General features: G+C 39.1%; 1 protein-coding gene across 8 annotated transcripts in view; it reads left to right on the top strand.

Moving 5' to 3' along the window:
• BBX (BBX high mobility group box domain containing) overlaps positions 1-21,808 on the top strand; it is a 317,543-nt gene that overhangs the window by 201,637 nt on the left and 94,098 nt on the right. For all 8 annotated transcript variants that reach the window (XM_045286176.1, XM_045286175.1, XM_045286179.1 and 5 more), the window contains 2 exons: positions 11,282-11,477; positions 16,333-16,400. In XM_045286176.1, the coding sequence (XP_045142111.1) occupies positions 11,282-11,477; positions 16,333-16,400 (264 nt within the window). The remainder of the gene's footprint in view (positions 1-11,281; positions 11,478-16,332; positions 16,401-21,808) is intronic.

Here is a 21,808-nt window from a genome sequence, read left to right on the forward strand (position 1 = left end):
TAAAATGTGATATGTCTTAGAGGAAGAACCTGCTTGTGCTGCGGTGGGAGGTGGTGTGTTCCTGAGTCATTTTCGGCAGTACTGCTCATAGAGTTTCCAAGGCTGTAATTTTTACGGAGGCGGACTGCCACGGTCTACCCTCCCAGAGCTGGGGAGGGGCTTTAAATGCTGAGCTTTCGGGTTAAGAATTGTGCCATCGTGGCTTCTTAGGGACGGGATTAGGTTGGGTGACCATAAGGCAGGAAGGAGTTCATGATGTAAGTAGAAATGGACCTGGGTTTCGGTATAGAATTCAGACAGCAAGGTAAAAAACAAAGAGAAGGATTTCAGGAACCGGAAAGTTAGAGAGCATATCAGGAGATTAAGATATAAAAATTAGTAAGACAAAAATCACGGGAGACAGGAGCTTGAAGGTTTGACAGGAGCTGCCAAAAAACGAGAGGAGCTGTACCATCAAATTCTACAATAAGATGCAATTTGAAGGCATTTTAAACCATATTTTGTTTTGTTTAAATACCAAAGTATTTTAAACCATATAATCTTGGCAAGTGTAAGTTATTGATTTGTTGTCAATGCTCTAAGAAAGATCTTTATTGCCTCCAAGCCCCATGTTGGTTTTAGTGATTAGATTCCTCCTCATTTCTTTTTATTTTTAATCATTTTATTGGGGGCTCATATAACTCTTATCGTAATCCATACATACATCAATTATATAAAGTACATTTATACATTTGTTACCCTCATCATTCTCAAAACATTTGCTTTCTACTTGAACCCTTGGTATCACCTCCTCATTTCCTCCCCTCCCTCTCTGCTCCCCCTCCCTCATGAACCCTTGATAATTTAGAAATTAATATTTTGTCGTATCTTACACTGTCTGACATCTCCCTTCACCCACTTTTCTGTTGTCCATTCCCCAGGGAGATTATATGTAGATCCTTATAATTGGTTCCCCCTCTCTACCCCACCCTCCCTCCACCGTTCCGGTCTCGCCACTCTCACCACTGGTCCTGAAAGGATCATCCGTCCTGGATTCCCTGTGTTTTCAGTTCCTATCTGTACCAATGTACATCCTCTGGTCTAGCCAGACTTGTAAGGTAGAAGTGGGATCATGATAGTGGGTGGGGAGGAAGCATTTAAGAAGTAGAGAAAAGTGAATGTTTCATCGTTGCTACACTGCACCCTGACTGGCTCGTCTCCTTCCCGCAACCCTTCCAATAAGGGGATGTCCAGTTGCCTACAGATGGGCTTTGAGTCTCCACTCTGCACTCCCCCTCATTCACAATGATAAGGTTTTTTTGTTCTTTGATGCCTGATACCTCATCCCTTCAGCACCTTGTGATCACACAGGCTGGTGTGCTTCTTCCATGTGGGATTTGTTGCTTCCCTGCCTGATGGCCGCTTGTTCACCTACAAGCCTTTAAGACCCCAGGCACTATAGCAGCCACCATCAGCTTTCGTCACCACATTTGCTTATCCCCTTCATGTCTTCAAGATAAAATTATTATGTTTTATTTACATCTAGGTTAATTTTTGTAAAATCCATTTTATCCCTTTGTTTTGGTCTCATTGGAAAGAAATGTTTTTCTAAAGAAAATGTGCTTTGTGCTTTCATTTTCTCAGGAGAACTTTGAACTGTTCTAGATCATTTTGTGTGAGGGGTGTGGTGGGGGGGCTGCAGTTTAGCACTGGTTCTTTATATATATATATATATGTATGTATGTATATACACACATATACATATATATATACATACATACATATATATATAGTTCAGTCATGTCAAGCAGAATTGTATAATTGTCACCACAGTTTCCAAACATTCTTTTCCACCTGGACTCCCTGACATTGTCTCCCTTCAGCCCACCCCCTCCATGCTTAACAGATAGAGTGTTTACCCTTGCAGGCATTCACTTTCACCTGGCGTGCTACTAAACTAGAAGGGCACTTCATTTATTCAGCATGTGAAAAAAATCAGTGTTACGTTTTAGATAGATGAAAATTGACTATTCCTTTAAACTCCTTCAATTTTATCTTTTTATCATGGAAATTTTATTTGAAAATTTATGACATACTTCCTTTCTGTGAAGTATTCAGAATACCTTTCTAAATTAAAACAAAAGACCCTGATCTGTCGATTCCTAACAAATATTATTTTACAATCTGTAAATTGGTTGAAACCTTTTATGAATAATTTAAGCATATTTTATTTGTTGTCTGTATTATAAAATGATTCTCAATTTTTTTAAATCACTTTATTGGGGGCTTGTACAACTCTTATGAGAATCCATCCATCCATCCATCCATTGTGTCAAGCATATTTGTACATTTGTTGCCATCATCATTCTCAAAACATTTGCCTTCTACTTGAGACCTTGGTATCAGTTCCTCATTCTTCCTCTTCCTCCCTCACGAACCCTTGATAATTTATAAATTATTATTTTTTTCATGTCTTACACTGTCCATTGTCTCTCTTTACCATTTTTGTGTTGTCAGTTACCCCTTTTTCCCCCACTTTCCCCTTACCCTCCTGGTATCGCTACTCATTATTGTTCCTGAGTGGCTTATCTGTCCTGGATTCCCTGTGTTTCCAGCTCTTATCTGTACCACTGTACAGTGTGCTCTGGTCTAGCCAGATTTGTAAGGTGGAATTGGGGGAATGGTAATTGTAGGGGAGGAAGTATTAAAGAACTAGAAGAAAGTTGTATGTTTCGTCAGTGCTACACTGCACCCTGACTGGCTAGTCTCCTCCCCGCCACCCTTCTGTAAGACGATGTTCAATTGCCTACTGATGGGCTTTGGGTCTCCACTCCGCACTCCCCCTCATTCACAATGATATGAGTTTTTGTTCTTTGATGCCTGATATCTCATCCCTTTGACACCTCGTGATCACACAGGCTGCTGTGCTTCCATATGGGCTTTGTTGCTTCTCAGCTGGATGGCCCCTTGTTCAACCTCCAAGCCTTTAAGACGCCAGACACTATATCTTTTGATAGCCAGGCACTATCAGCTTTCTGCACCACATTTGTTTAATCACCTGCTTTGTCTTCCGAGATTGTGTTGGGAAGGTGAGCATCATAGAATGCCAATTTAATAGAACAAAGTATTCTTGCATTCAGGGAGTACTTGAGTGGAAGCCCAGTGTCCATCTGCTATCTTAACACTAAACCTATAAATATATGCACAAAGACTTATGTCCCCATGGTCATATATAAATATATTTACATATGAACATGCCTGTATTTAGACCGCTATACAAAGGTGTTTTAAGAAACTTTTATTTATTGAACCCTAAGAATAATGCTAGGCGGTAAGTAGGATTTTCTAAATACTAAAGATGTGGACACGGGCCCAAAAAACTTAAGTGACTTTCCCAGAGGGGCACAGTTAGTAGTAATAGAGATGATATTTGCATAGCCAATCTTCTGTCTTCTCAGGACTTCTGAATTTCAACACCTTTAATATGGCATTAAGATACCTGCCCACACAGGGTGGAGTAAGAGGCAAATTTACCATTGAGCGTTAGACAAAATACATAATGCATAACAAATGCTAGCCTTATTATTCTTGATAAGCAGACAGTATTTTCTTTCAATTTGATATTTCTGTATTTAATTATTTACTATTTTTAAAAAGGAACTCTTACCACAGTGAAGGACTACTAACTTGCAAAATTCACTTTGAAAATCAAGATGCAACAAAAATAAATGTATCACTCTGCAATTTGTCAGAAAACGTCTAATGTGATTGATACATAGCCCCTAGGAAAATAGATGTTAATTGAACCAGCTACTTGATATTCAGAATTATCGATCCAAATGCTTAGTAATTTGTTAACTATTTGTAAATACTAGCGTTTAAGAATTTGCATAAAATATTTTTTACACGTCCTTGTGTGATCACAATAAACCAAAACCAGACGCGGTGCCATCGAGTCAGTGCTGACTCATAGCAACCTCCGGGGGCTTTCTGGCACTGTGCTCTTCATGGAAGCAGACAACCCTGTCTTTCTCCCTCAGAGCTGCGGGGAGGGAGGCGTTGTCCTGCCGACAATATGGACTGCAGCCCAGCATGTAACCACTACACCACACCACCAGCACCCCCACCGTAATGAGTAGCAAATCAAGAATTTAAGCTGTGTGTCTAAAGGTCTTGGAGGACTTATTTTGCTGTTTGTCATCAGATTTTTAACTTACGATCATTCAAAGGGATCTGGGCAAACCATTCTTTGTACTTTTTGAAAAATTCACTTAACATATGAATTATGTCTTTCCTTTTTACTCATTAGTACATTTTCACAAGGTCCCTTACTAGATAATGCTTTCTTACTCAGATCCCTATTTATTAAAAGTAACCCAATTCATTCTTAAAGAAATTTTGAAATTTGTATTTCTAAGTTAGTTCTAATTGTTTAAGCTGGGTTTCTTCTAATTGTTCAAATTACAGAGTGTAATTATAATATTTTAACATATATATTGTATATGAAAACAAAGAATTACTCATGGCAGCAATTCTTAATCATTAGAGTCCATTTAAATATTCATAACTTTAGCCCACTTCCTTATATTCAATTTCTCTTTACAGCTAGCCAACTCTCTGGTCACTTATTCATGTCACACATTTCTATCAGAATGGCTTTGTGCAAAAGATTCACCATGAACGTTTTTCAGGTTAATGTATAGCTTAAAATACTCTTATTCTCTCAAACTCTAGTTTTTTGTTCTGTGCTGTACAACAAGCTAGTGTTAGTGAAACATGTAGCTGGAGTGAATCAAATCAACTGGTGTTGTTGAGTCTTTTCATCTAAGTAGTAAGCTTTAAACTTGTGTGGAAAGAAAGGACCTGTAACTAAGAAGTAGGGATGAGTGCTACTTCTCAGATATCTTCCTCTGCGCGCCTATCCCAGCGTCGTGTGACTTTTGCCAACAGGAAGAAGAAGTACAGCTCTCTAGGGCTTTATTGTTGTAGGAGTTCAACTGATTTCTCTTCACAGTTTACTGACTATAATGTAAAACTGTGGTCTCTCTCATAAAAATCAAGTACTTTCCTCTGAAAAGAACAATCCTTCATGCACAGTTTTATTTCATGTTTATATTTTTACATTTTTTAACCCGAGGCAGATGTCTTTACTTCCTCAGATCACTTGCTCCCCGGTTGCCTTACACTGTCTTCCCATCACCGGTTTGTCATCATCTTTCACTGTGTAAAAGATCCAGACTCTAATAATAGCTAGAAATGTTGCCAGACATTCAGATAAGCTCACCCACTAAGTAAAATGCTAAGTAGTACTAAGTGCTAAGTATATCGTTCATTAATATTGACAACAGTAATGTTACTCTTAGATCAAATTTCTATTTTTGACAATGATCTAGAAATGCCTTTAATGTTCAAAACCATTTTTAAAGACTAACATGATAGGATATTGACTTGCCGCATAAAGCGGTTGTCAAACATGAAGTAGGCAAAATATTGTGATGCATGATATGAATCTAATGCTGTTTTATAGAACAGTAGTAATTTTTATATTACTATGGACAATCGGATATGATGGTAGTTATAGGGGTCCCGAGTAGGAGCTACCATTTACGGAGCACTGCGGAGTGCTTTTGCATATTTCCAGAATTATGTCTTTAAAGTAAATTTTATTTATGTTGTCTAATCCTTTAGAAGTTTGGAGGGGAAAAATAGCCATGAGGTGAATTCTTATTTTAATGATTTTTGTTGTTGAAAATTTGTTATTTTAGGAAGAGATGAGTTATCTCTGAGGAGTGAACCCACTGGACAAGCCTTTCTGCTCTCATAAGGGAGCCTCCAAAGGTCAGCTCTACTCTGTCCTATGTGAACGTTCCAGTCGGAGTAGACTCCGTGGTAGTGAGGATATGTGTGTGTGTGTGTGTGTGTGTGTGTGAAGTTATCTATGAGAGACTCTTGTAGTGAGAACATAGATCATGCAGGTGGTGGGTAGTGTTCTTGGAGGATGAATGAACCCCCTCCTGCTCAGGAGGTGCTGCTGATCAGCCTGCATGAGCTACCCTGCCCCAGGGATCGGGGTGATAAGGCCTATCTCATTAGCCCTTTCAACTCTATGATGATAGATTGTGCGCACTTGGCTGACCTGGATGCTCATAGTTTCACTTACCCAGATGCTTCAGACGATATAAAATGCCTTTCCCTTTTCCTCCCCTCCCCAGCCTTCTCTGTACTCTCTTCCTTCATAACCTCATCACAACAAATCAGTAAGCCTTCCTATTGTCATCTATAGCCGAATGATGGATGAGATGTCAAATTTCAAGGACAGATGGACACCCTCACATACTGGGGCGCTTCCTGTCTCTGATGCTGCCTTGTGGGGACTGTGTATGTTTATTAGTAGGTCTAGCACCACCATCTCAGCTTTAAACTCCTTTAAGGACGAGAATTGTACATTATTAGTTTTTCTGTCTCCCACATCCTTAGCACTTACGCATGTAGGAGGTGTACTCAATGTATATTTTATTAAACTAATGAATGCTGTTGCGATATTGAGCATTTAAATGCCAGCGTCTGCAAGATTAAGCGTGATAACAGAGTATTTGCTTTCACCACGCAGACGCAATTATTGTTTTCCAATTAGATCCACATACTCCGGGCTTTCCCCTTATCCATTGTTCTTCAGCTCAGTTCTCTCTTAGGGGCCCCTTGTCAAAGTATTTATTAGGCCTCATTTAGGACCAGGCTTATGAAATGTCCATGAAAACAGGAAAACAAGTTGGTGTGACGAAGTGTGGTTTGCAAGCAATCTGAAGGCAGAGGCGCTTGTGTGATGCATGCTCTGCTGTCTCTGTGGCTAACTAGAATCTGTCATGTAGGAGATGCTGCCAAGTCTTTGAGAGAGAGAGTAAGGGCGTAGGCAGGGGGTGGCAAGGAGAAAGAAAAGTGACTGTGATACAGTGATTGTCGCTGTCTTCTGTTGTTTTCAGCATAGTTCCTTAGCCTAAGTTATTTTAAAGTGGCTTCTGTTAGTATCTTCGGTGCTTTAACAATGGTTATGAAGGCAATATTTCATTCATAAGGATGACAGTACAATCATCTTCAGCCCACTTACTGATTTTCACCGGAGAAAACTATTAAATGATTCTTAGTACAAGGGTTACAGACATCTGTTTTGTTAAAGAGCTATATGCGTTCACTTTGGGGGCTCACCTGACAAATAGAAGAAATCCAAGTGCTGGTGATGTCCGTGCAGCCCAACATCTTTCACCACGGTGACTTTCTTCAGGAAAATCGAAACCACCTCAACAATGAGCCCGAGATCATTTTGTCAGGACGAATCTGTCCACCAATTTGTCCGAAAGTCGTTTCTCACATTGCAGAGTGGTAACCTTTGTCCAAGTGACTGTTCCTCCGACAAACCCAGCCACGTCCCTGTCACTAGACACACTAATGATGCATGTGTCTGCTGCTTCCATCTGCACCTCCCCTGCCATTTGTCACTCTACCTCCGGACGGCAGGCAAGGCTATTTGTCTGCCTCAGCTTATTATGTAAATCCCCTGCGCACATGAATACGCTGTGTGGGTATCTCTTATATCACAGCTGATAGCTCCAAATGCATGCTGCTCTGTGATGGTAAATTCTGGTTTGGTCCCGGCCTTGTGTCTCACTTTGATTCATTATTTTTGTAAAAGAGGAGATAAGACGGCATAGTGGGTTACACATTGGACTGCTAAGCACAAGGTCATCAGTTGGAAAGCAGTAGCTGCTCTTAGGGAGAAAGATGAGGCTTTTTACTCCCATAAAGATGTACAGTTTGGGAAATCCACAGGGGCAGTTCTGCTCTGTCCTATAAGCCTACCACGAGTCAGACCAGATGGCAGTGAGCAAATTGAGTAAGATTTTTGTAAAAGGTAGTGGGACTGTCTTACAGGTTTGGGGACTTACCTTCCTCCAATCCTGATACCACCTCCTTCTTCAGACAGTGCAGCTCTTCCTAGTGTTTGCTCAGCGTGCACACTGAACAAGTGTGGGGAGAGGACCCAGCCCTGACACACACCTCTCCTGATTTTAAACCAGGCAGTGTCCCCTTTTTCTGTTGCAAAACAGCCTCTTGAGTTAGGTACAGCTTCCTCATGAGCACAATCAAGTGTTCTAGAATTCCCATTCTCCTCACTGCTCTCCCTAGATGGGTATGATCCACACGGCCACATGTCTTCGCATAGTCCTTAAAGCGCAAAGCGTCTGAAGTCTGTGAGGCAGATTCTCCTCAGCCTTGCTTCCAGGGAGCATTCTGGCGGAACTTCTTCCAAGAGAGATCTGTTTGTTCTTCTGGCAGTCCATGGTACTTTCAGTAGTCTTTGCCAACACCATAATTCAGACACATCCGTTCTTTTGCCACCTTCCTTACTCATGGTCCAGCTTTCACCTGTAGATGAGGGGATTGAAAACACTAATCCGTAGGCAGGCACACTGAGCCCTCAAGGCGACTTCTTTGCGCTTAACGCTTTAAAGTGGTCTTGTGCGGCAGACATCCTTGTAGCTGCATAGATGTGATCCAGTCATGGATAATACTATCATATCTATACACGGAGAGATATTATGTATTCAACTTTCATATTGGTTTTACTCAGCGATTACTCTGTTATCAACAATATGCATGCATAGGTCTTGTAATACAGTCTGTGCTAGGGAGTATTTATACTCCTACAAGGATGGCCAGTTTATATAACTACTATTCAAATTAACTGATCGCAAAAGTCAGTGATGAAGAAATTAAAGAATTCTGCCAACTTCTTCAGTCTGAAATCGGTCAGATATTGTTATTACAGTTCAAGGTCGATTTTGAAATGTTCTTTGTGACGAAGGATGCGATGCTATTCCTCATGAATTTGCTGTATCCAGTATAGTAAACCATTAGATTGTCCAGTCCACGGTGACCTATCCCAGTCCATTGCAGCTCAATAATGCTAGGGACATTGATCTTTTTGATTGCTTTCAGTTTTCCTAGATTCATACTTCATACATTCATCACGATTATTTGTGGATGCTTACAGCTGTTTTTAGTCATCTTTTATTTGATCCTCATCAGCAAACGAAGATCTCAGAAACTTTATTCACGTCAGTAAAGTCTAATCTACCTCAAGGAAGCAGCTCTTCCTGAACGGGCATATTTTGAGTTCTTTTCGAACTAAGGAACTTAACTTCTGGCACTGTATCAGGTAGTGTTCCATTGCTACTTGCAGGTTTTCAGTGGCTAACATCTCAAAAGTGAACAGCCTATTCATTTTCCCTACTCTGTTTTTAGTCTGGAAGCCCCACTGCAGCCTGTTCTCCATGGGTGGCCCTGCTGGAGTTTGAAATCCCAGTGGCATATCTTCTAACATCACAGCCACATACAAGCCACCACAGAATGACAAACTGACAGATGAGGGATAGAAGTCACATAATAGTTAATTAATATATGTACAATAAATATCAGGTAACTTTTGGAAATACATAATGAATAATAGTACATTTCATCAATACTATTGCCACAAAACTGAAATGAGTTAGGGGAATTGGGAAGAAAGGATTAAGAGGGAAGCCATGTAAAAATAAAGTTGAGAAAAGACTATATGTCAGTGAGGGTAGAAGCACAAAAGTAAAGACATTAGATGTATGATGCATTTATTGCAAGTTGACACATCTCAGCTCTCAGAGCACGTCCACGTGTCCAGTCATGTCTGCTCATTAGCACACTCTGCCTGCAGTGTTGACGGGTCTGTTATGCATAGAATATGGAGGCGTTGAGTGGGAGAAAGGTTAAACGACTTGCTTAATATCCACCCCGCTATCATGATCCCAATCCTGCCTTTCACTGCGGGCTAGGGCCGAGCATGTACACTGGTACAGATAAGAGCTCAGGACCCATGGAGTCCAGGTCAGATAAACCCCTCAGGAACAGAAATGAGAGTAGTGATACCAGGAGGGTAGGGAAGATGAGGAGAGGAGGGGGGGAGGGGGAGGAAGAAATCGCGGGGGAAGGGAGACAACAGTCAGTGTAAGATATGAGAACAATAATAATTTATAATTTATGAAAGAGTCATAAGGGTGGGAGGAGGGGAGGGAGGGTAAAAAGAGCTCATACCAAGGGCTCAAAGAGAATGTAAATGTTTAGAAAGTAATGATGGCAACATATGTACAAATATGTTTGATATAATTGATGTATGGATTGATATGAGTTGTAAGAGCCTCCAATACATTGATCATTAGTATATATGCATATATATATATATGTATGTATGTATGTATGTATATATATATCTGTTAGGCTAGCAGAAGTGGAATGCAGGTCATCAGAGTTGACCCCGGGTGCTCTTTCTTCTGTGTGGACCTGTTCCTTTAGATAACTGAAGAGTCATCTGCCAGTTTGACTCACTTTGTTCTTCTGCCCTATTTTCACTCTTGATCCTTCATCGCCAAATTAAACGTTTATCTTACCAGGATGTCTGCATATGCATGATTTAGGCTCTTTTACCTTATTTACCATACCACATCATATTAAACCGTGGGCAGAATCTGGTTATTATCTGATATTAACTCACTTTTGCCTTACACAAAACAAGGAAAGAAAAGTAATGTTTTTTGAGGTCTATTTAGAAATAGGAGACTTGGCGGCACAGTGGTTAAAGCACTCAGCTGTTAACCACAAAAGGTCAGCAGTTTGAACCCTCCAGTGCTCCCTACCTAAGAGAGATGTGGCAGTCTGTTTAGGTGAAGAACACTGCACACCCTATAGGGTAATTCAGCTCTGTCCTATAAGGGCTCTATAAGTCAGAATCCACTCGATGGTAGTGAGTGTTTGAGAACTTAAAACTCAAAGCTGCTCTAGGTACCTGGGTTCATAGTGTCCCAAGGGCATCTGTGGTACTATTTTTTGTTTTTGAAAACAGAGCCTGAGGCTGTAAGTATAACTGACACGGTTTGAAATCTGTTTGTTTGGTTTGGGTTTTGTTTTCTGTCTCCAAAGTCTATGCTATTTCCATTGTGAATCAAGTCCCTCTTCCCAATGTCAAGCAATTTTTGAACATGAAACAAATGGAGGATTCAAAGAAACAAACCGCTTCCTCTGTCCCCTCGTTCCACAAATGGACCTTAGTATGTAGTAGAGAACTATGCCGGGACTCTGGAGCCCTGTGCTGAGGTAGCCACAGAAATCATTTAGGTTCTCTCACTCGTGATGTAAAGGAGCTTGGGGAGAGGAGGCTATCAGAACTTCTTCGGTCGATCTCTTAATAAAATGCTGCTATTGATTGTTTCATTTGTAGTATAAAGATGCATTCATGAAAGCAAACCCTGGGTACAAGTGGTGTCCAACGACAAACAAGCCTGTGAAATCCCCAACGTCCACTGTCAATCCACGCAAGAAGCTCTGGGCCTGCCCATCTGAGCCATCGAGAGACCTGCCAAGCCCCAAGAAAGCCAAGACTGAAGCCATGCCTCAACTTAACTTTGGAATGGCTGGTGAGTTTGTGTGCTATTTCTACCTCTTCTCTAAGGATTCGCCAATATATTTAGGCAGTATTTTTAACAAATTACACACACAAAGGAGTCAAATTTTTTTTTTCAAATTTATAACTTATATGAAGCAATGACAAATAGAAAAGTTGTCTTAGAGCATTAGTGCCTGACATAGGTAAATGTACAAGAATATGTCATTAAACAGATTTATAGAACAAGTTGCCGAGCATTATAAATATATGTGAATTCTTGACACTATAGAACAGCAGAGGTTAAACTATAGACTGAGGAGCTCAGAGAAATTTATAATCTTAAAATAGTTTACTCACACATACTAGTGAGCTGTCACCTAAGTAATCATCCCTTTAAAAAAAACACCATGATTTTGTAGGTCATCTCTGCTTGTGAAGCTTGGAGGAGGGGAACGCTTTGACAGGAAGTTGAGCATCTTTGTGAGGACTAATTAATTTTCATAGCCAGTAGCTCTAATGAGACTTCTTCAAGGTGTAATTGATAGCATAACAAAGTATGTGTCGATATAGATTGTAAGTGCTAAGAAATGCAGTCTAATATAATAGCAACTCAGAGGAAGCAAAAGTCTCCAGGTGATGTTACTGCTATGTAGCTGCATGATGGGATAGTAGGTTACTGCGCATAGTGTTGGGCTGCTAACCACAACGTCGGCAGTTTGAAACCCACAGCCGCAGTCTGTCCTGCCATGTAGGCTTGCTATAAGGCAAAACCGACGCAGTGACAGTGACTTTGGGTTAGTTCTATTATAGTTCTAGATGAGCACCCACATGATGTTCTTGCACATAACAGAAGAAACAAAACAGACAGCTGTCCTTGTTGTAGGCACTGCCACTTGGTACAACTTTAACTTTAGCCCTCCTGCCATCAGGAACAATCTGGATTTACTGAGTGAATCAGTTGGAGTATTTTATATTAACAAGAATAAAAAAGGGCACATGTATAATTGACCTCTAATGGAATTCCTTTAATTATTATTTATATGTCTTCATGATTTTTTTCTCCTACATTTTTCTTGCATTTTTTTTTGCTTGCCTATTGCACTTCACAAACTGCATAATAATTGTAGGTAAATTACAGAAAGCTATGTAACTTGTCTTGTTTATAGCCCTTTTTCTGACAGCCTATTTATTGATTGGCCTTCTGTCTATTGAAAGTGGACCTTCTGCCTATTAAAAGTGGACCTTCAAATAGAATACAGGTCAAGCTTTAAAACATTTTTTTTTTAAAGCAAACGTACATGAAAGAAGGTAAAAACCATTGTGTTAGTCCAGGAAGACTAGAGAAACAAATTCATAGAGACTCAGATATGTATAGGAAAGAGCTTTATATACAAGAGCAGTTGAATATTAAGAAAACATCCCAGCCCCGTCCAGATAAAGTCCATATGTTCGATATTAGCCCATATGTCTGATACCAATCTATAATGTCCTCTTCAGAATCGCGAAACACATGCAATGATGTTGATGCAGGAAGTGTATGGGCTAGTGGGTGCAAAGTCTTGTAGATCCAATGGCGGTAGAGGCATCTCAGTATTGGCAGGGGTTTCCACATGGCTTTTCCAGCACCCAGGGCTGTATCAGGGTAGGTCCAGGTCCATGTGGCTTCTCCTCGGGGATGCCTTGCAGGGAGGAAGCCTTGTCAGTAGAGTCTCTAAGGGAGTGAGCAGAGAGAGAGAAGTCTTCCACCTCCATGGAGGAAAAACCAGATTTCTCTGGAGAAAACCATGCCCACACAGAGACCTCATTGGCTGTGATCCGATTGACAGACTAGACTCCACCCCTTCACTCTTAATCCTCTCAAGTCCCAAATTGACACCAGATTGTGTGACTACCACAACCATCTTCCTTATATTTAGCACATGATACAAAGGTCAGTCAAATGTCTTGCTACAGGGTTCCAGTTTCTACATGCATGGGTCTATATAAAATAAAATTTAATTAAAACTTGTCTCTGTGATCTCTAGATGGCTGCAGTTAAGTTCGCTCAGAATTCCACTTGTCTTAGTCTTGTTAGTATGCCTTAAAAAAAGAGTCCAATCACTGTAGTGCCTTCTGAGAGGATCTGATGGGCCTATTTAACAGAGATGTTAGCTTAGCAGATGATTATGGCAGATGCATTTTGGAATTCCAAAGGGGTAATTCTGATTGATTTCCCCTAAGGCCACAGGATGGTCATGGGGCTTTATTATGGATAAGTTTTAAAAACACTGAAATCTGCATTGGTGAGAGAGAGTTCAATTGGTCCAAGGAATTTTATCTATATTTTCTGTCAGGACAGCTCATTCTTCAAAGGTAGCCAAAGCTGTCTTATGAGAATTTCATTGATCAACCTTACTCCATCCACCCTATACCCCTGACCTTGCCCCTTCGCACTTCCTTTTTGTTCCCTAATTCAAAGAACATTGGCGTTTTGACATGTAAATGGAATAGCATAGAATTCTTGGAGAAAGAGTCAGAGATGGAAACCGTCTTCAGAATGAAGTAGCCATAGATGGAGGCTATATTGAGAAACAATATCTTCACATTTTGACAGTTTTCTTTAATAATGGTTTCTGTGACTCTTTAGCAATTCTTTCAGAATTATCTTTGTATAATGGCTTAGAAAAGGACCTGCACTTTATAAAGCCATGCTCAAAACCCTTGATAAGGTGCTGTAAGTAGATAATGTCGGCCTGATCATTCCAATTACTTTTATTTTGGTAAGATGAAAATGATTTAAATTATTTGCCTTTAAGCGTGATGCTTAGCTACTGGACCCTAGGAATTGTTTTGCTATTTTCCATCCAGTCAATTCCAACTTACGGCTTCCTTATGTACAATTGAATGAAATATTGCCCAGTCCTGTCTGTCTTCATGTTCGTAAGTTTGATTCCATTGTTGTGATATTGTATCAGTTCATCTCTTTGACATTTCACTAGTTCTTGCTGACCCTCCACTTTCCGAAGCTTGATGACCTTTGTCCATACGTCCTATAATATTGCCCAAACTAAGCAAGCCTCAGACCACAGGAATTAATAAAGGCCAATTTAGTCTTTTCCTCAACCTGGGATCTATTTTGTTCTGTTTGCCCAGTAGTTCTGTCATATGACATTTTACTATTTTGAACAACCTCATGGCAGTAAAATGCATGGTTTCCTAGCGGGGAAAGCTGTGTAGCATTTAGCTTACCATAGACCTATTCAGTGAAGGAAGCATATGCCTTTATTATAGCTAGATTGTTAATATTTCTAAGTAACAGTATATAAGAATTATTAAAAACGGCTGATAAAATTCCTTGGTCTATGTCTAATATCCATACAGAGAAAGTCTTTCAAAGTTACATTGATGTGTAATTTAAATAAATTATTGTGTAAGCATATTTCTCTTTTACTGTGTCATCTGAACTAACACATTTTTATCTGTATTAGAGAACAAACATCCTCTCCTCCTGAGTCCTAGAATGACAACTACACATGTATTGAGCTGCAAAAGAACTAAATTAAACTTACTTTCTGCTAAATTCATCTTATCTTTTTTTTATTTTAGAAAAGCTTTAAAATGCTATCTGTAAAAATAGAAGAGCATCTATTTTAACAGCCACAATTGTTCTTAAAGCAATGACTTGACATTTAATTAAGGATTGCTTGTTAACAACAGCAGAGCTTTGTTTAATCAAGTCAGAGGTCAGTGTTTGCCTCCGGATCCTAGATGTGTGTTTGCGGTGTGGGTGCCGCCCAACACGGTGCTGTTTTTGATCGCTTCATTATTTGGCAACATACTTTTTCTCTAGCAACATTTCTCCAACTACCTCAGGGGCTTCCCCCTCTACCCCTATATTGTAAACCAACTTGATGGCTTATATGATATGGTCAAACTTATCTCAGGAGTTGTCTGACAGGTTGGACAGGTTGTGTACAGAAACATTACTCAAGATCGTACCTTTAACCCAGAAAAGACAAACAAGGAAGCAATGAGCCTTGGGACAATGGTGTGACCGTTCCCATATTCAAATAGGGGACTGTTCCTAAAAAATGCAAATGCATTTATTGAGGATTTTTATGTACTGAGTTAGGTACGGAGTTAAGCATTTCATAAATAGTACTATTTCACAGCAGTTTTGACATTTAATTCATTTCAAGACAAACAACTTCAGAAAAGAAAGGCTTCTCATTAACTGCAATACTTTTGGTTTAATGTAACCCGGGTTATACCTTGCACACTTTGTCATTTTGATTATTGTCTTCAGTTCTGTTGGTTATTGAAAGAATCAAAAGGAACACAAAAGAATTTATTTTAAATCTTTAAGGTATTTGGATTAAGTAAGCACCTGACTATAATATTTCAAATATCAAAAAAGCATCATCAATGAATGTCATTTATTTATGAAAGTTTTCAAGAAAAAATATGTGAACAGAACTGGAAAAATTTTGGAAATTTCGAATTTGGAAAATTTCTCCATCATCCAGTTCCTCTGGTGCACTATATATCAGTTCTGATTTCGCATGACCAAATTAACAACTTAAGAAAAACAATCTCATGCTCCTTAAAAGACATTATTTTGTTTAACAGTGCCCATCTAAACTCCCAGGCGGCACAGAAAGATGTATCAGATCATGAAGTAATTTATGTTAAACATAGCTGTGGCATTCAAGAGAGTGCTGTGTAGAAAAGGTACCTTGTCCATAGTACAGCAGTCGAATTTAAAAGGCTCACAAAATATAGGTGATAAACATGCATATGCCACGTCATTATTACATAGTGTTGGAAGTTTTCCCTAAAACGTTACTTGTGGTTCTGTTGGGTTTCTAGCTTGTCAATTGATGATTTTTTTTTTTTTAATTACTTAGATCCTACGCAAATGGGAGGCCTAAGCATGCTGCTTTTAGCTGGAGAACATGCTCTTAGCACACCAGAGGTAAGCCATTCTTCTAGCCCTCTCCATTCTGCTCACTCTGGGTGTTGAGAACAGAGACACTTTCTAGCCTCTTCACATGGTTAGCTCTGCCTTGTCATAGTTGACAGCTCTTGGACAAACTCTGCTTAGAATTGTGCTCATGAAGATCTGCATGTATATGTGACTGAAGTGAAGATACCACACATGGCATAAATAACTCCAAGAAGACACGGACACACAACAGATGTCGCTTTGGGCATCAGTTAATCTGGAAATAAGAAGTGCTTGGTGCAAATATTTGGCATTTACATGAATATGTGATGTGTCTGTCAATAGCTTCTTATTATTTACTCCGTCTATTCACAATAGTCCTGGCTTTCATGATGTTCTCGTTAAAGACATGGTGGTGGGAAAATGAGAATAAAAGACATGGAACTATTGGTCTCTGTTACCTGTATAAGTCCAGACTCCTCCTTTGAAAAATTAGGAAACCTGGTGTTATAAGACTGCTTGAGTGTTTGAAGTGGAAAAGGGAAAGGACCCTGCTTCTCAGGACCTTGTTTGTTGTTCTTCTGATCTCTTATTGCTAACATTTTACATACGATTTTGAAAGGTCGATTTGAATTTATGGAATCCCTCTATTTTCCAGATCCATTTAGCAGAGACTGCTTGAATTAATAACCTGCAGTCGTAATTATATATTTCCCTTTAAATGTTGTTTCTTTATGTTTGTCGAGAATATACATAGCAAAACAACGATTCACCAATTTCTACATACACGATTTGCTGAGACTGGTCACAGCCGTTGAGGGGTGCAGCATTGTCACCTTCCCTGTCCGTTGTGTTCCTTCCTCATTCCCATGTGTTCACTGGCCCCTGAGGCTCCTATCTGACCTCTCATCTTTTGGTCATTTTATCACACTCGGGTCCTTGAGATGGCACAGCTTTGATTCTCAATCAGAGTCACTGTTTAGGGCAAAATAGCCATCTTTACAACTCAATTGTATCAAAGATTGATATTTTTTACATTTTCTTTTTAAGTTGTGAGCCAGTCATTACAGATGATAGTTTAACTCACTCAGTCAAAGCAGGAGATACTATGTAAACTATATCGCGAGAGGCTTTTATTATTTATAGTTAATATTTGGGATCCAGAGCTGTTGGTCTTATATTCAATTTAACTCAGTTCAGTTCACAAAATATGTAAATATGCAGCCTGACTTTTTAATTATTTGTACTGAACTAATCCTTACCTAAAAAAGAATTGTCCTTTGTGCCTTCATATACTCATTCAGCATGCTTATACCACCTAATACAACAGCTTCACCAGTCATCGTTGGATGACTACCAAATAGCCCACCAGACGAGCTTTCACCTGTGCGTAGAATATCCCAAGCATGTTCCAGAGGTGAATGTAGGAATAGTAATGCACACGACCTTTCAATACAGTCTCTGACTCTTGGGGTTTCTGAGAACGCATTGGCTTTACTAACAGATTAGATTATCATGACTGTTTGTTCCCTACGTCTTTTAGCGCTCTTTTAACTATGCTGTAAGTGTAAAATTTTTAAATGTAAACCAATAGACACCCATCGACTTTATGAATAGCCAAAGAAAAATGCTTGCCATAGGAAAGGATGGTCCCCCACCCCGAAAGATTTGCCTTTTTATTTCTTTCATTTTGTAGTTCTTCTCTTCTTTTAATAACAGTTCGGTTTTGAGATAGGCAGGTTTTAAAAGCCGGGTATGTCCTTTTTTGCTGATGAAGGGAAACTATTTTAGGAATTCCTGGGCTAAGAAAACAAAGAAAGCTAAATGCTTGAAGATAGAGCCCTCCCAGGAGAGGGGGACTTGCTAAGGAAGAAGTTGACAGCACTTGGGTAGGTCTTTAAGAACCACTTCTAAGAACAATGAGTAGCCCTTGTTATGCTGTTGCTTAAAGGTTGGTGGTTCAACCCACCAGTAGCCCCGTGGGAGAAAGATGAGATTCTCTGCTCCCATAAAGATCTAGAGCTGTGGAAACCCTGAACAGGGTTGCTGTGAATCAGATCCTACTCTACGGCAGTGGTTTCTAAGGACACAGCTCTATATAGCTTAGAGTTATTTAATTCATTTAAAATTATGAAGCAGTGAATATTGTATAGAATAATACTTTCCCTAAGTATAACTAGTTTGAGTTTATATCACAGACATAGTAGACTTCATTTAGCACCCAAAAGTCTTTGCAAAGTCCTATCCAAAAAAAGTAGGTATAGTCATAGAATTTTAGGGTGACAAGTAGTGATCATAAATTAATTTAGGAAATATATGCATTATAAATTCCTATGAAATTTAGCAGAATGGTGACACAAGAGATACAGAAATTTCATACTTCTGACATTTGGAATAATCGCTATGAAATGTAGTGATATTTTAAGTAGAACAATCCAAATAAAGTGACATTTTACAAAACTTCTTTCATAAATGTACTAGTCATGTACTTTGTTTAAATGCCAGGACAAAATTTTTATTCTGAAATATTCTTCTTAAAAGGAGGAGGTTTTCCTTTGTTTAGTCAATTGACCTGAAATGGAACCACATAGTAAAAGTCCTCAAAGACTATTTTTAATATAAAATGCATAATTAATAGACTTTTTTAATTTCAGAAGATAAATTTATTACCATTGATGACACATTTCCAAATTAAAAACATAATTGACCTATCCTGTTTCCTGGAAAGTGTTTCTAGCATCTTTAGAGAAATTAACAGGTTCTTGAGCTACCAATGGTCATATAAAATTAAGAAAATGTTAATTTCTCAATCTTTAATAATACTATTTTATGGCATTATGAATTCAGCATTTTTGTTATTGAACCAAGATTGATTATGTGTCAATTTTGATAATTCTGAGGAGCCCTGGAGACATAGTGGTAACAACTCGCCCTGCCATCTGCAAGGTCACCAGTTAGAAGCCACCGGCCCCACCCCTTGGGAGGAAGATGGGGCTTCGACTCCCACAAAGAACTTAGAGACCTGCAGGGGCAGTTCCACCCTGTCCTGGAGGGTCGCAGTGACTTGATGGCAGTGAGTTAGGATGACTCTGTCTCTCTGAGAAGTAAACAGAAATGAATATTATATTTACAGTTTTGATTCTTTTTTTGAGGGGGGGAGTAAATGATCTATTATTTTCTTTATTCCAAGTATACAACAAAATGCATTAAGTATTTGAGATACAAATTATTTAATGTAATGAAGGCATTGGAATGGAGTTTTTCAACTACATATAAGACTTCAGTGAGGGAGGGAGGAGGAACCTATCGCCATGAGTGACACATAGCCACACACCCTCCCCCAGGGGCAAGAACAACAGAAGTCATGGTGGAAGGGTGACGGCGGTCAGTGTGAGATATGAGAATAATAGTAACTGATAATATGACAAAATAGTAATGAGTTATCAATTATCAAGGGTTCAGGGGAGAGGGGGGAGGGAGGGGGAAAATGAGGAGCTGATACCAAGGGCTCAAGTAGAAAGCAGGTGTTTTGAAAATAATGATGGCAACATATGTACAAATGTGCTCGACACAATTGATGTATGTGTGGATTGTGATAAGAGTTGTATAAGCCCCTACTACAATGAATTAAAAAATAATAATAATTGATAATCTATCAAGGGGTTACGAGGGTGATGGTGGGGAGGGAGGGGAAAAAGAGGAGCTGATACCAAGGACTCAATAGAAAGTAAAAGTCTAGAGAAGAATGATGGCATGTACAAATATACCTGATACAATTGAGGTAATAAGTTGTAAGAGTCCCCAATAAAATGACCTTTTAATGAATAAAAAGTATTTCAGTGAGCTTATTTAAATTTTAAAAAAATCAAATAGAAATTATTTAATTAATAAGATGTGATTAAGAACCACCCAGTAAGAGGCCGGCAGGCATTGCAGAGGAGATGGGAAGCAGTCTGCCTCATAGAATGCCTAAGAAATTTAAGTGAACATATGCATGGTCTACTTTAAAAGAACCAACTATGGCAAAAATAGAAAAACTAAAAGTAATGTTTACACCAAACTCTGGGAAAAGCTAAGCGAATGAAGCTTAGTTTGAAAGAGTCCTTATTACTCCTATCAGGGATTTAATTGTTATCTAAAAATGAAAATGCAATAAATAAAGGATAAATATTTAGTCTAGAATTACCACAAGTAATCTCCAGAGCCAAGTATCTTCTGTGCTGTTATATGTGTTACTTACTTTAATAAAAATGAAAATCTAAATTAAATTTAAAATTAAAGGCAAAGCATGATAGTCATTTAGTGGGTATTGAGGGCTGGTATTTAAAAATGCATGTGTGTGAAAACTTTGATTAATCTTGGAAAGAACAACATTCAGTACTGGCCCCAAATGAGTACCAGAAATTCTCTAGTTTGGGACAGAAGGGAGGGCTTGGGGGTATAATGGAAAATAAAAAAATTAGGCCAAGTAATCATGGCTGATGAATAGCTTTAACGGCATCGAATCTATCTGAATGACTTATCAAGGTCAGACTTTCAAATATATAGGGGCAAATATGCCTTACAGTGTGGATCCGTGACTTTTAGGATATCTACTTTTGTTTGAACTCCCAGATATGACAGTTTACAAACACCCTATGTTCTTTTTTGCCTCTGTCCTGTAAAATGGAGCTAATAATAGTATCTGCTTCACTCTAACTTCTAAGACTTCTGTGACGATTAATTAAATAAAGCCTGTAAAGTATACGTAGCAGTCCTCAAAAGCATTCTCATCCTACGGATGCATAGTGCTATTATTACCATACGTTACATTAGTATGCATCCTGAGAGTTTAAATTATAGCCGCCATCACTCTGGCAGGCTGAATTAAGGTTCACCAGGAACAGAAACATGCACACTTTGTTGTCCACTGAGCACTGTGAGAAATTACAGGTATAATTTACTATCTCTGTCAGCAGGTGCTCAAGAAGGAGGCTACTTTCTTGCTTTTTTTCTCTCTCTTTAATTTCATTATTTATTTAAATCATTTTATTGAGGGCTCTTACAGCTCCTAACAATCCATACATCAACTGTAGCAAGCCCATTTGTACATATGTTGCTATCAGCATTTCTAAAACATTTTCTTTCTACTTGAGCCCTTGGTATCACCTCCTCTTTTTTCCCCTCCCTCCCCCACACTACCATCCTCAGGAACCTTTGATAATTTAAAAATTATTTTTATTGTCATATTTTACACCATCTGCTGTTTCCTTTCACTCACGTTTCTGTTGTTCGTCCCCCTGCAGGGGTGGGGAGATGGGGGTGTTGTACATTGATCATTCTGATCTATTCTCCCCTTGTCCCCCTTCTCTCCCCACCTTCCCACTACCCTCATGGTATCACTACTCTCATTATTGGTCCTGACTGGTTTCTCTGTCCTGGATTCCGTGTATCAAGAA

This window comes from Echinops telfairi, unplaced genomic scaffold (genome assembly GCF_000313985.2).
Source record: "Echinops telfairi isolate 266 unplaced genomic scaffold, ASM31398v2 ScPeMD7_6;HRSCAF=24_0, whole genome shotgun sequence".
NCBI classification, from domain to species: Eukaryota; Metazoa; Chordata; class Mammalia; order Afrosoricida; family Tenrecidae; genus Echinops; species Echinops telfairi.